General features: G+C 47.7%; 1 protein-coding gene across 1 annotated transcript in view; it reads right to left on the reverse strand.

Annotated features, from left to right (window-relative positions):
• Positions 1 to 11397: 11397 nt before the first annotated feature.
• The window catches only part of LOC123000887 (O-acyltransferase like protein-like), a 40706-nt gene continuing 36209 nt past the window's right edge, over positions 11398 to 15894 (reverse strand). The window contains exon 12 of the mRNA XM_044383055.3: positions 11398 to 15805. Within this exon, the coding sequence (XP_044238990.3) occupies positions 15680 to 15805 (126 nt within the window). The 3' untranslated portion in view covers positions 11398 to 15679. The remainder of the gene's footprint in view (positions 15806 to 15894) is intronic.

Consider the following 15894-nt stretch of genomic DNA (forward strand, 5'->3'; position numbering starts at 1 on the left):
AGGTACCTCAGCATGCGGCCTTATTTGGAAATGGGGTCATTTTGAAGGTAATTAGCTAAGATGATGTCACACTGGAGTTGGGTGGGTCCCTAATCCAGTAAGGCTGGTGTCCTTATACATTGGGGGAAATTCGACACAGACATGCACACAGGGAGAACGCCTTGTGGAGATGAAGGCCGAAATCGGGGTGATACAGCAGAAGCCAAGAACCCCAAAGACTGCCAGAGGACTTCCAGAAGCAAGGAGATTGGCATGGAACAGATTCTCCCTCCCAACCTTCCTTTTTTATGGGGTTTAACTTTTTCAGAAGTTTCTTACAGATGCTGTCTCATTTCCTTCTTTTTTTTAAATTTTATTTATTTATTAGAGAAAGAGAGCACAAGCAGAGGGAGCAGCAGGGAGAGGGAGAAGCAGCCTCTCCACTGAAGCAAGGAGCCCGATGCGTGGCTCGATCCCAGGACCCCAGGATCGTGACCTGAGCCGAAGGCAGACACTTAACGACTGAGCCACCCAGGCATCCCTCGTTTCCTTCTTATTATAACAAGACTGGAAGGCAGGAAGAGCCAGTGTTAATAATGAGACTCGCTGAGGGCTCTGCCTCGGGGGTCTGATGCCTGACGGGAACCCGCCTCTGTCATTTACTAGCTGTGTGATCTTGGGGAACTCACTCAACTCCTCTGAACCTCATTTCCCTCAACCGTAAAACAGGGATATTGAGAGTGTCGACTTCAAAAGGTTGTTTACTACCTAGGTCAAAGGGCTGTTGTGAGGATTAAGGGGATAAGCCTGTCAGGCATGTGGTAATAAGCACCTTACAGATGGGGAAACTAAGGCCCAACTCAGGTGCCTTGCTTAGAGATGGAAAACCAGGATTTCTAATGTCCAACTCTATACCTCAGGGCAGAGACTTCATGGGGTTCAAACAAGATGGGCAAGGAGCTTGCTGGATTAATTTAAGATTGTCAAACAGCACAAAATATGTGGATTCGAGCAGGAATTTCAAGGAGTGGAGATGGCCGTGACACAAAACAGAGCAAGGGGAGCAACGAGAGAAGAGAGAAGGAACAGAGAAGGGCAGAAGGGCCATATGGCCGTCAGAGGTATGGAGGCCCTGAAGTTTTCATTGTCCAGAAAGGGAAACTGAGGCACAAGGCAGCCATACACACCTCCCGAGGCTAGAGCTGCAGAAGTCTGGACGGAATCATTTCACGCGGGAGAACTTTCTCGTTCTGGGGAGAACTGCTGAGCAGCCAACCGTCTGCATCAGCTTCAGCCTCCAGGGCTCATGGTGATATTTTCTGGAATGACTTCAGATTCTTCCCACCGGCCGCCCACACCCGTGGCCAGACAAGCGGAGCTAGTCGAGGGAGGACAGCACACAACACATCACGATATGTTCTTCTCTCTTTTGTTTTATTCTAATCTGTCTAGGCACAGGACACAGATGACCTTTCAATAATCCAAAATCCCAATAAAAAGAAATTCTCTCTGAAAAGTACACAGTGTTTGGGAAGGCTTTAGTAGTTAGTAGGCTTTAAAGATTTTCATCGGCCCTGCAATCTCTCTGTGTGCTTTGGAGGCAGTAGGGGAGCAATATTAGCCGAATAAAAGGTCACTACCACAAAAGTTGTTTTTAGCCAAATAAATCTGACATAGTAGAGTGGAAAGCTCTAGACAGATATGAAGTTGCTGACGGTACCACGGAGCAGGTACAACGAGCACTTCTCACACACCCAGGCAGGGTAGGAGAAGCCCTTCATTCTACGCTTGCTTGAAAATGTCTTTTCGTCTGTTTTTGTTTTTGTTTCTGTTTTTTTTTTTTTCTATATTCTCTCGCACGTTTCCTCCATAATTTACTTCAAGCTTCCCCTGGCTTTGCAACCATGAACATTGCCACTGAAACGTGGCTTTGCTGGTTCTCAAGCTTGTGCATGGATCAGAATTATCTGGAGGCCCCGTGACGCACTGACTGCTGGGCCCCAGCCCCCTAGTCTCCGATGCCGCTGGTCTGGGGTGGAAACTGAGCACTGGCGTTTCTAACAAGTCCCCAGGTGCAGCTGCTGCGGTGGTCTGGAAGCCACGCTAGAGATAAAGATTTACAGAACCTTCCCTGGGCTCTGCCTCGGCCAGGGCCACTGAGGCACTCTGCACTCAGACCTGCCCTCACTCCCAAGGGGGTTCAGGTCCTCGGGTTCGTGATATCTCTGGGCTGGCCCCACAGTCGGATCAGATCACGGGTCCTGAAACCCCCAGAGCAGCGTGGGGCTGAGCAGTCCTCCCCGCTGCCCTCTGACCCAGGAATGCCAGCGCCCACCCAAAGGGGTTTCCATCACCAGCCAGCAGTGTCCCTTACTTAGGGTGGGGGAGGCGGAAAGGGCACATCTGGGCATTTGTCTGATGCACTGGGTGTTAAAGATCAGGAACTCTGAGGTCAGGTGTGACAGACAGTCCTCATCTTCACAATTGAAAAAATAAATGAAACATAAGGTTCATTTCAACTTGTTCAGAAACAAGGCAATGGAAATCGCGGAGAAGATTGTGAAGTGGTTTTCGGTTGAAGATAACAAATTAGATTAGAAATAATAGATACATTTCCAAAAGGATTCAGTGGAAACCTTATTCCGGTCCTCTTGACGACGGTCTAATTTTCCTAGTAGGCTGGTCATTTAAGAGGAAACCATGAATACTCGGCCTCTTCTAATTAGCGGTTCAGCAAGGCTACGGTTTTCCTGGGAAGCTGCTGGTGAGTGTCAACACGGCAAAGGGACCCTGCGCTGCCCTTTCAGGTGCTGCCCTCTTGTGGCCGCCCGAACGCATGCAAGCTAAAGCTTGCTTTCGGAGCCTACACATCTATTCCTTCAAATCAAAGGGAGCTGAGACCAGAACTGACTTCTCTCACCAAAGGGGGGGAGGGGGGTGGAAGTGGGCCACAGCACAGATGTTTCCACAGGTCTGAAACTGTTGCCATGGCTGTCGCTTCGTAATGTTTTGTGCGCAAAGGAGATAAGAGAAATCATCGAGGCAGGTCATACTGATTTCCCTAGACTTTGTTAATAGGAAATTTGGAAAGTAAGGGGGAAAAAAAACATGAGTATGTGTATGTTGTCTGTGTATGAGTATATGTAAGGAGAGAGAGGGAGAGAGAGGGACAGAGATAGAGGGAGAGGCAGAGGGGTCTATTTTGCTCTTCTGTCCTGCTCCTACGGGCGAGCAGGGAGAACACGTTTTGGTGTGGGCTCCATGGTGACAGGTGTGTGAACCCGGATGGGTAACAAGCTCTCTGGGCTTCAGCTGCCTCCCTGTAAAATGCCATCATGGGATAGATAATCGCTGCAGTCCCTTCCTGTTCCAAATTCTGAAACTACTTAAAACAAAATGGAAGAGAAACCCCTTCTCTTCACTCATTGCAGACGCCCCGGCTGATAGACTTTGCCTCCCCTTTGCCTTCCTTCCTTCCGGCTTCTCTTCCCATATTCTCTAACAGAGAACTGATGCTGTCATTCTGGCTTAGTTTTGTGCTGCCCTCTTTTTGAGATTTTCAATATTATATAGGAAAGTTCCATTTTTCTTTTTGAATCTCACTCAAGGGTATTCCTGTTGTCTCTGCTTTTCTCTTCTTCTTTTCACACTCCCCTAAAACTTGTGTATCTTACCACGCCCTTCGTTGTTGTAAATTAGCAATTCCTGCTCAGAAACTGTTGGAGTCAGGCTTCACCACGGAGCTCCTCTTTGAGGCAGGCTACACACCAGGCATTCGTTGCTTTCATTTACATGCTGACTTAGGGCAGTGATTTTCAAAGTGTAATTTGGGTACCACCCCCCACAACACCCCGAATTCCTGAGAGCCTTCCAGGGGACCCACAAGGCCAAAACTATTTTTGTAATACCAAGACATTATTTCCTTTTTTACTCTCTCAGTCCCTCATGAGTATACACTGGAGATTTCCAGAATCTATATGATGTACCATATTGCAGCCAACTGAAAGCAGTAGCAGATATAAAAGAAGCAGATGTATTAAGCTGGACATTAAAGAGATTTCAAAACTGTAACACAATGACATTCCTCTGACTCTTGTTTTTGGTTTTGAAACTACAGATATTTTCCATAAAAATTTGTTACATCCTGCATGTAATAGATTTATTGTTATGTTTGAATACATTAATAACTAAGCATTTAAAATTTCCTTCCGTTTTAGTTTCTAACACAGTGAATATCAAGAGCTAGAACCCACATAATAAACAAAGGCTCAGTGGGGTCCCAAATAATTTTGAAGGGGTAAAGGGGTCCTGAGACCAAAACCAGGGATAGTAATAGTATCTAGTTCAAAGAGACGAGCAGTTTGAGAGCCTGTGGGTCAGAGGAGAGGGTTAGGCTGGTTAGCAGTCCACCTACCTAGTTCCGAAGGGTGGAGAAGCAAGGTCAGGTTTAACACTGCTAGCCAGAAGGGTAGTCTTAGGTCCCATTAAACTTTCCCTGAGCCCAGGAAAAATGAGGCTGCTTTGCATTACATCTGTGCCGAGCGGGGAGAAAGCTGAGGCCCCAGTGGAGATGCGCCTTGCGTGATGCTGATCGAGCCCAGCCCGGCTCCCAGCCCAGCGCTCCTGCCTGGCGCCTCCTCCCAGCAGCTGTGCCTGAGAAGCCGGGGATTGGCCGGAGTTATCCCTCTCCACCTCCAGCTACTGTTCTGTAGAGTCTAGAAAGCCAAACATGAGTTTCCTTAGCTTTGTTTGCAGCTAGCGTCCTCCTAGGGTCTGAATTATGTTCCCAAGAATTCATAGGTTGAAGCCCTAACCCCCTCATGTGACCGCATTGGGAGACAGGGCTTTAAATTGGTCATTAAGTTTTGCATGGGGTCATCAGCCCGGGGCCCTCATCCAGGAGAATTCGTGTCCTTACAAGAAGGAGAGAGGCCATGGGGGAGCCCGGCACGGTGGCCGCCCACAAGCCGCAGTTGGGGGGGGGGGGCGCTCGGGAGAAACCAAACCAAGGGCACTTCCGTCTTGCATTTCCAGCTTCCAGAACTGTGAGAAAATAAATGCCTGTTACTGGATTGAATATTTGAGAATTGCTAAGAGAGGAGATCTTTAAAAAGTTCGCACCACGAGAGGGGCACGTGGGTGGCACAGTTGGTTAAGTGTCCGACTCTTGGTTTCAGCTCAGGTCACGATCTCAGGGTTATGAGATTGAACCCTGGGTTGGGCTCCATGCTCTGCACGGAGTCTGCTTGAGATTCTCTTCCCCCCACCTCACACAATCAATCAATCAATCAATCAATCTTTTTTTTTTTAAGTTCTCACCACGAGGGAAAAAATATAGCTATGCAAGAAGATGGTTGTTAACTTCTTGTGGTGATCATTTCACAATATATACAAATGTCGAATCTCTGTATGGTGCACCTGAAACTAATACAATACTATAGGTCAGTTATTCCTCAATTTAAAAAATTCAGTAAGTAAGAAATAAATGTCTGTGGTTTAAGCCCCGCAGGCTTTGGTATTTTTTTATGGTGGCCCTGGCAGACTAACACAGGAAGTGACTGTGATTTAGATTCTGTCAAACAGGCATTTGGGTGAGATCTGGAAGGCAGAAGGGAGGTAAACACGAAAACTTGCTGCTGCTGCTGCTGCTTCTGGAAACTTCCTGGCCATGGCTGTTTCTGATCGTATTGGCTTCCCGATCGTGGCAGGTTCCTAGCTATACTGGCTTCCAAAACGTGGCAGCAGAGGCATGGCTTGGGGGTTAGCAGCTGCAAAGCTGAGTGACCATACCGACAGGTGACTTTCTGGTCACAGAAGAGGAAGTGGCTCTCGTGGTACTGAGGTGTGCCTTTGAGAACTGTTCCTGAAAGTTCTGAGCAAGAGAAGGCTCTGCAGGGATCTAGCTTGCCATTTGGCCCCTGTGACCCAAGGGACCTGATGGTATTCCAAGCCCCTGGGGCAGCCCAAGATGCTCTGTGGAGCCCGTGACAAGCCCTAATAGGCCCCAGAAGTCAGGGATCAAAGCCAAGGTCTCTCTGGCTGTTAGTATTCTTGAGAAGTAGCCCCTAACTTGCTCTGTGTCCTGGTGAAGATAGACCAGCTGGCCGTGGGACGTTGGTGGCCACGTGCCTCAAGCGCTCCATCATAACTCACCTGTTACCTAACCCAGCAAGTCGTAAGGTCGGGCGCATACAGCGGTACCCCATCATCGGGTGGCGTGGAATATACGAGCAGGTCCTGGGGTGCCGTTAGGCTGCCGGCACGGGTGCTGCACAACCCCAGCACAACGCCTTCTGCCACGTTGCCACCTGCCTTCTACCCTCGGCCAGGACCTCATGGCGGGGGGCTGGGGGGAGGGTGCCCCTGGGACCAGCTGACCGAGAAGAAGTTGAGTCTGGTTTTCAGAAGGTTCCACACAGCAGTCTGCAACAAGGCAGAAGGCCGACACCCGCCGCGGGGCAGCCCATAGGGCAGAGGAAGGCTTGCAATGAGCGGGACTTTGGGGTCCTGGAAGGAGATGTGGTCAGAGACCTGGCTCTTCACTCACTCCTGGGCAGCTACTAATCCTCTGGCTGGATGGCTAGAAGCTCGGAAGGAGTGAGATGAGGGGAACTGTCGGCACGTCTGGGAGAAAGTTATATACAAGATCTTCACCGAATGAGTCCCAAGTGTGACAATAATTGTATCCCATGTGACTGTCACTAAAGAGCACGACTGCATGTGAAGCTCTTAATAATCAGGTGAGAAGACGGCACACGCCGCGGGTGTCAGCCAGCCTCTCCCTCGGCAGCCAGCGTGCCACCTGCTTGATGGCCTTGTCGATGAGCCGGCGCCGAGCGGCTAGAGAAAGAGGGGGAAGCAAGGCAAGCTTGAGCTTTCGGTCCTGCTGTTGCGCGGGTAGCAGGTACCACGGGTGAAGGTATCGGACTGTGAACGCTCCTTCGGGGCCCTATCCCATCACCTGCAAGGTGGAGCCTTCAACCGCAAGGGGCCACACGCCAGGGCAGGGGAGCCTCAGCGTTCCCGTGAGAAACTGTCACGTCCGAGAGCCCGAGCAGCGCCCCGTTTATCATCCCAGAAGTTATCCCGTTGATGAGGTAGGCAGGCAGCTGGAGAACAGAAGGCTGAGATCACGCATTAGGAGCCGGAGGGGATGCGACTCCTAGACTCCCAGCTGGGAAGGCACAGTCTGGGGACAGAGAAGCGCTCCACTGCGAATCCACTTCCAAAGTAGAGAAAGCGTCCTCCTGTTCCCTCCGGTCTCAGCCCGGTGCGTGGCTTCCCGCAGCCACCAGGCAGCTGCGGCTGCTTCCATTCCCATCTGGTCCCCCTGTCGCCCCCTTTCCACCTTCTCCTCGATGAAGCTCTGCTGGTTTTTGCTTACACCGAGATACGCTCGGTCTCTATCCTCTGCAGCGGATCACGACACCTGCTTCACTGCCTTGTACCAAATAGTAACTCGCAAATCAAATTTCGGCAACTGGGGATAGTTACTTCACCAACCTAATGTCTATACCTCAGGCCCATGATGCAACACGATATTTGGGATTTTTAAAATGTAATGAATGGCTGATGTATTTCCCCAACACTCCCAAGAGCAGGCACTGAGGGGTAGAGTATCGTTGACACTGCATAGGCTTGAAGCACATTTGTCTCAGGTCATTCCCTGTAAATTGAGACATTTCCCAAGAAGGGGCTTCTCCGTGTTTCAGAAGGCTTTAGGAGGCCACGAGCTTCATCTGATGCCGGAGGAAAAATTACCAGAGCTCAGGGCACAGGGTCATCCCACTCCCAGTGCGGATCTGGAAGTCACAGGCTGCCAGCCTCTGGAAGGGTCTCCATGGTTTCTGGCTCAGATTTGTGAAGTCCCGGGGCATGCTTGCAGAACCTGGAGGGAGCAAGGGGGCTTTCTGGGGAGATGTAGGAAGACTGAGTGAGGCTGCGAGAAGCAGCACATTGGAAGGAGCCTTGAGTTGCCACGTCTGGTCGTGAGACTCTCCCTTAGACTTCCTTAGTCCTCATTTTCCTTCAAGCATGGACAAGAAAGTCCCCTCGGAATCCGCAAGGAGTGCAATCGTGCTTTCTATCCTCACAACTCCCATTACACTCCAGCTCGCCATTGTCTCTCTCCTCCCCTCCAGCCAAACTTCTGGAAGGAATTTTTCATAAAGGCCCTGCCTGATTAACCTTTCTCATCCTGAAAGCCTCAGAATGTGATAGCTAAGAGTGTGGGCTCTGGACTCAAACTGTTCGGGTGTGTATCTTGGTGTCCCCACCTGGCTGTGGCCTTGGGCAAATGACTTATCCTGTGCCTCATTTTCTAGGTGTGCAAGTGAGGATGAGAACAGTACTTCCCTCAGGGTGCTGTGTTAGGATTAAATGCCTTGGTTTCTACAAAGGGCCTAGAACAGTGTGTGGCATGTAACAGCCCTCGATAACTACAGCTGTTGTCATCTTTCAAATCTCAGCTTCAGGCTAGTTTCTCAGAAATTCCTTCTTCAGCCTCCCAGTTAGAGTCAGGCTTTCATGGTTCTCCCCTAAGTTGTGATGAGGCATTTGTGGTGTTATTATTACCCTCACCTGGGACACTACAAGATCAAAGAGCGGAAATTACCTCTGTATTCGTCAACACTGTATTCCCAGGGCTAAGCACAGTGCCTGGCACACGACAGGAGCAAGTAAACATTTGCTGAACATATAATTCCCGAAGGAATGGGGGAGTGAATGGGGGAGTGCGCACTTGCATGCAAGCATGAAGGGAGGCTGCCTCAGGGAGCCAGTGCCCCCAAACCCCTTGATAAACTCACTATGGAAGACATTGTTGGCCAAAGGATACCTGGTGGCTTGACAGACTACGACTCCCAAAGGGAGCCTTGTAGGGAGTCCCTTTGAATGAGAAAGCTCACTTTGAGCCAAAGATGGTGCATGTCTTGGAGAAGTTCCTGTTTGCACATGAGTGTCATTAATTCAGACCGTGACATCGAACAATCCCATTACTCAGTGGGTCTGGTGGTTCAAAACCACGGTTGGCTACTTCCTAGAATCCTTCAGGAATTTTTGAGAGAAGTATAGGTGGCTGAGTCCTAGCCCACCTGCAAACCCCTGGAGTTACCCCGGGGCCTGAATTTGCGCAAAGCTCCTCAGGCGAGCCTGCAGCCTGCGCAGGCCAGCATCTGAGAACCTCTCGTGCTGCCAAATTCCATCATTTTACAGAGAAAGAGGCAGAGGCACACTGACACCATGTCAAGATGGATAGCATGATTTTTTTAATGAACGATGAAGTAAACATAATTTGGTTGGGACGAGAAAATATGGTGTGCCTTTTGAAACAGTGCAGAACACAAACAATGCATGTTGGGGTTCATTAGCATGGCAACAGGCCCTGATGAGAAGGCCCTGGCAGCACCCCCCCCCCTTCCTATTGTGATCTGAGCAAAGATATTAGGTTGTCTGGGAGACTCAGTCGAGTTTCCACCAGCAGACTTGCCACACTTGGCTGGGGTGTATTTGCTAAGTTCAACACAGAATGACCAGTGTTAATTGTCTAAGTACGGACAGCCCCAGGCACAAGGCCAAGTCCCTCCATGTAGGGGCTCTGCACCTGACTGTTTCCGGTTTGTGAGAACACAGCAATCAAAAGGATCATTCCAAACTCAGAGTTTCTCAACGCGGGCACTACTGACTTTTATCAGATAATTCTTTGATGGGGGAGGGGTGGCTATCCCACGCACTGTTTTTTTTTTTTTTTAAGATTTTATTTATTCATCTGAGATGGGGGGGGGAGAACAGGGGCAGGGGGAGAGGCAGAGGAAGAGGGAGAAGCAGGCTCCTCACTGAGCAGGGAACCCGATGTGGGACTCCATCCCAGGACTTGGAGATCATAACCTGAGCCGAAGGCAGATGCCCAACCGACTGAGCCACCCAGGTGTCCCTGTTTTGGTTTTTTTTTTTAAGTAGGCTCCAAACTCCATGCAGAGCCCAACTTGGGGCTTGAACTCATAACCCTGAGATAGAGACCTGAGCTGAGATCAAGAATTGGACACTTAACCGACTGAGCCACCCAGCTGCCACTGCATTGTAGCATGTCAAACAGCAGCCATGGCTCTGCCCTCGGAAGAACAAGAAAAATGTCTGCAGACATTGCCAAAGCTCCCCTGGAAAGACAAAATCGTCCCCTCTGCCCCACTGAGCAGTATTTATTTATTTAACCTTACAAATGTATTATATTGTTTATCTAATCTTACAAATCCACCTTACAACGAATCAAAGGACTTGCAGCATTACATCAGGAATTTTTACTGGAGCCTTTTCCCCTATGGAGAAAATATTTTTAAAATATTTCTATGGATTTCATGAACAAAACCCAAAAACTCACAAACCAAAAGGAAAAGAGTGGTAAATTTGCCTACATCGAAATGTAAAGAGTTTATCATTTACAATGTTCCCACAGATGGGGAGAAAGTATTTGCAACACAAATAATCAACAAAGAATTGGTCTTTGGATACATAAAGGACATCTTAGAATCAATAACAACAAGAAAAACACTCAGTAGAAGAATGGGCAAAGGATATGCTAGGCAATCTCTGAAAGAGAAGCTCCAAGAGCCATTAAACACATGGAAAACACTCAACCCCATCGGTAGACAGGGAAATGCAAACTGAAGTAATCAGACCCTACTCCTCAGGGATTTAACACTAAATTAACAGGTGACAGAACCAAGTGTTGAGGAGGGTCTTTTTTTTTTTTTAAGATTTTATTTATTTTATTTGACAGAGAAAGAGACAGCCAGCGAGAGACGGAACACAGCAGGGGAGTGGGAGAGGAAGAAGCAGGCTCCCAGAGGAGGAGCCTGATGCGGGGCTTGATCCCAGAACGCCGGGATCATGCCCTGAGCCGAAGGCAGACGCTTAACGACTGAGCCACCCAGGCGCCCCAAGAGGAGGGTCTTGACTAATGGTATCTACTCCCCTCCTCCACTAGTGGAGGTATAAATTGGCAAAATCACTTTGAGAAGCTGCGTAGCATTATCAGGAAAGTCTGAATATACATACGCCTGATAACCCTACGATTACTCTCCTGACTAGACACCTGGAAACTAACATATCTCCATGAAGAAACACATACAAGGAGTTTGTTACAACTGTGTTTGCAAAAATGAAAAACTGGAAACATACCAAATGTCTACCTAGCAACTGGTGAATGGATAAATATTTAAGGCATGCATGCACTCAGTAAAACTCTATGAACGTCAGAAGTGAATTGCCAGCTACACGGACTATGTTTAATGGGGAAAATCATATTCTGAAAGGCTATTACAGCATGGATCCAATTACATAGTGCTTAAAAACAACAAAGTACATAACATTTATAGACATGCGCATGTTATTAGTAAAAATACAAAAACATGGATGAAACTTGGATAAGAAGAGAGGAAGGACACGGGATGCTGGAGGTCTACAATTGTGTTTACATGTTTTATTTATTAATTTTTTTTTAAGATTTTTTAAATTTTTTTATTTGACAGAGATAGAGACAGCCAGCGAGAGAGGGAACACAGCAGGGGGAGTGGGAGAGGAAGAGGCAGGCTTCCAGCGGAGGAACCTGATGTGGGGCTCGAACCCAGAACGCCGGGATCACGCCCTGAGCCGAAGGCAGACGCTTAACGACTGAGCCACCCAGGCGCCCCTACATGTTTTATTTTTTAAACAGAAACACATTAAAAAGAAAAACGGCAAAATGTTACCCTGTGTTTATTAGGGATGATGGCTATGCAGGCTATCAACTGTTTCATTTCTTTAGCCTTGTTGGAATGTTTGAAATATTTTCTATTTTTAAAAAATAAACTTTAAAAAATAAAGACATCTGGAAAAGGCAGAACTATAGGGATGGAAAATAGATAATTGCTGAGGGCTGGGGGTAGGTATAGAGGTTGACCACAAAGGAGCCCCAGAAATGTTGAGGGGTGATGGAACTCTGTATCTTGCTCATGCTGGTCACAACCGTGTGCATGTGTCAAAACTCGCAAAAGTGGATACTTCTATAAATTTTTATAAATTATATCTCAACTTAAAAAAGAAAAAGAAAAAATTCATCTAATAAATGTAGGAACAAAAGGTGCAGAACCAGACGTTATTTTATGAGCTTATCTAATAAAAACGAAACACTACATAAAATTCGATTGTTACTTAAAAACATATATTAATACATTCCTAGTCGTAATCAATACATTTTTAAAATTGGCTTTTTACCGAGTATGAGTCTTTGCCTCTGTCTGGGTAACGCCATGATCGAATGCCAGAGTTCATTCAGCAAGAGAGGAGGGACAGGCACATGGGTAGGCCGCCGAAAATGGCCGCCTCTGAGTGTGTTGTAGCATAGCATTATTTTAAGGCCCAGTTGGGGTCTAGGGACTGTAGTTCTAAAGGCTTCTCATCCTTTTAAGTACTTTGGCGTCTCTGAACTTTGACCTGCACTGGAAGGGGGTCTGGTTGGGCCATCTGGGGGAAAGGTTCTTATAAAACTGAACATATCTAAGACCTGGCTGAGAGGTGGGGCCTCCTGGAAAAGAATTCACCTAAAAAAAGAAGCGGTTGATTCCATCACTGTTGTCAGTAGCCATTTATTGAACACCTACTGTGTGCCGGCCGTGGCGGTCAGGGCTAGTGGTGAACGGGGCATTTATGTAAAGAGGAAGAAATTGTCGCTCTGATCGCCCTCCATCTCAGCACGCATAGACTCATACTGTATCCAAGGGAGAACGACCACTGTTACAATAAGGAAAATCTGCAGGAGCCGTTTCTATAAAAACATGCTGAGCACTTAGCAGCACTGCATCAAAGCCTGAATGAGAAAACACAGCTGGCACAAGGGGGGCAGAGGGGACTTATCTGTGTGTGCCGTTTGGGGAGCTCATTTGTGCTCTGAAGGGACACAGTGGCCTGAGCACCCAACCAGCCCAGCCCACCTCCTGCCCAGAGAAGTTAGAGGAGAAGGCGGCGTGCTTTGGAGAGTGGAGTGGGGACAGCAGGTGTAGGAAGCGCTGACCCCCCGGCAGCTCTCAGCATTCTGAGAGCAGGGTGGTGGGAGGGCACAGCTCTCAGGAGAGCCAGCACCATTAGAAAGGGAGCTAGGAGGGTCCAGGGGTTCACAAGACAAGCGAGATATTCCTGCACTCTCCCAAGACCAGTCAGGAGGAACTTAAGGAGAGCTGGAGTTCCTTTAGATCTGCTGGGGGTGACTATACTGTCAATAGGACCTATTTTTATCTGTGGGTTGGTATGTGGGGATGAAACATGGATTTCAGAATTTAACAAGAATTAGAGGAGCCTCCCATCAATTGATGCTTTCTCTATGCTGCTGTCACTGCCTCTACAAATGTGAGTGAGTTTATTACTATTATTTGCTTGAGTTTATTATATAGAAAAATAGGGGAAAAAAAACCCCAGTATAATAAGGTCCCACATACCCATCACCCAGCTTCAAAAATTATCACTACATGCCCAATCTTGTTTCATCTATCCCACTTCCTCCTGATACCATTTTGAGGCAAATACCAAATTTTATCATTTCGTCCATAAATATTTCAGTATGCATCTAAAACATAAGAGCTATAAAAAAAAACATGACCACAATACCACTATCACGTTAAAAAATTAATAAATCCTTCATATCTTCAAATATCCAGGAGGTGTTCAAATTTCCAACTGTCTCATAAATGTCATATGCTTTTTTACAGTTTGTTTCAGAATCGAAGGAAGGTCCCCATATTCTATAAATCTTAAACTCCTAGGGAATTCCAGATTGAAACAAAAAGCCAGAACAAAATTGGATTTTTCTATCCCTACTTTATATTTTATGAAATTGCAATAGTAGAGAGGGTATTTTTTTTTCCTTATTAAAAAAAAAACTTTGAGAGGCAATGGCGCTAGTAGTTATAAAAGCTATTTCCGTGGGCCCCAAGTTTCTAGCCTCATAACTAGAAGCACTTGGCAATTTGCCTGTCCAGCAATGTTGGAAGGCGAGGCATTTCCCACTGGGGTCCGTTGGGATTGTAATGTTCCTCCTTCTGTAAATGCCACCACCCACCCTCAAGATCTCTGAGGCCTAAGTCCAGGGGTCAGGTGCCAAATCAGCCACCAGGGGGCTCCCAAGGAACTCCGCGAACTTTGGGGTTGCTCAAAGAGCCAACTTGGTGCGTTCTAATACAGATACGGAACATGCCAGGCGGGGACTTGTCTCCTCGCTCACATCAGATTCTGCCAACAGAATAGACCAGGCCCCCGGGAGATGTGGCTCCCCAGGACGAGCTGGAAAAGGACAAGGTTAGCCGTCAACTGCCCTTTCGAAGGATTTGAGCTTAGCAGCCCTCCCCATCCGCCAGTGGTCCTCCTAGTAGATCCAGTTGGAGAGACGTAGCGCATACAGAGATGGGGAGCATTCTGCGCTAATTAGCTCCTCGTAACCCCCATGATCGTTGATAAATCCTTCGATTCTTAAGTACACAACAAGTGTTGCTGTAAGTGATATTAAGCACATGTGAGGAGGGATCGTTAACGGGAAATCACACACCCAGGGAGGAACCAAGCCTGACACCCTGGACACCCTGGCCTTAGAAATCTCTGTTTCTAGGCCTCACTGCCGGAAACCGAGGGGTTGGGATGGAAGCCATTCCCTAGGGTCTCGTCCTTCTCCACTGGGAGTTTAGTTGAGGGACGGTATTCCTTCGTTAAAGCCACGGTAACAGAACACCACACATTGGCTGATTTACCACACGGGTATGTATCATCTCACTGTTCTGGAAGGCGGAAGTCCTAACTCAAGGTGTCGGCAGGGCTGCGCTCTCTCGGAGGGCTCCCGGGGAGAGTCCTTCCTTGCCCCGGCTAGCTTCCGTGTCTGCTGGAATCCTTGGGGCTCCTTGGCTTGTAGGTAGGTGGCTGCCTTATTCCTGTACGTTTTCACACCTTCCTCCATCTGTGCAGATCTGTCTCTATGTCCAGACTAAGGACACCAGTCATATTGGATTAGGGCCACCTCCCCCCATGAACTCGTTTGAACTTGATTACCTCTGTAAAACCCTTACCCCCAAATAGGTCACGTTCTAAGGTACTTGAGGATTCGGACTTTGTATCTTTTTCAGTGGACACATTCAACCCCTAACAGGGACCACTACTGTAAAAGCGATAATGTTTGGAAGGCCTTTGCAATGTACCCATGAATAGTGCATGCCAGTGGGTCACCCAATCCTGAGGCTCCAGGACAAAGTTACAAGTCTACAAAGGTATCATGATAACACAAAAACGTGAAAAACTACATACTGTGATTTTACCAAGAAAAGCGAACATAACCCAAATTGCATTAAATTCACAAGGTTTGCTGTTTTCCTGTGATCTTTGCTATAGAAAATACATGGAGGACGAGTCCCCAAAAATCCAGGTTCTTTTTTTTTTCTTTCTGAAAATGTACATCAGAGGGTGATTATTATGCTACTATATAGGTTATCAGAACGCGTTTATACAGTAAACTCTCAGAACTCTTTTCTGCATTAAGCACAGAGAAGTTGTGTATCTTAAACATTCACAAAATCAGATTCACACCCCTTGCCAGGGGGACAAGCATTCGTAACCTAAATGAGGCCACGCCTGCTTTTGCTCATCACCAGCAGAACGAACCCCTTCATTCTTTCAGGTTTTACCAGAACGTTCATGGCCCTGCAGGCATTGGTCCCAGCAAGCACCGCTTCAGTTCCTGACATGGTTTCTCAATGCACAGCGTCAGGGCCAGCCCCATGATGAAGGTCAGCAAACAGTGTCCAGAGAAAAGATAGAACTGGAGAGAAAAAGGGGCAGAGTCAGACGCAATCTTACTACCAGATTCCTGGCTGTATGAAATGCATCTGTAAGGCAGACAGCCCTGAA

The sequence above is a fragment of the Ursus arctos genome, unplaced genomic scaffold (assembly GCF_023065955.2).
Source record: "Ursus arctos isolate Adak ecotype North America unplaced genomic scaffold, UrsArc2.0 scaffold_17, whole genome shotgun sequence".
NCBI lineage: Eukaryota > Metazoa > Chordata > Mammalia > Carnivora > Ursidae > Ursus > Ursus arctos.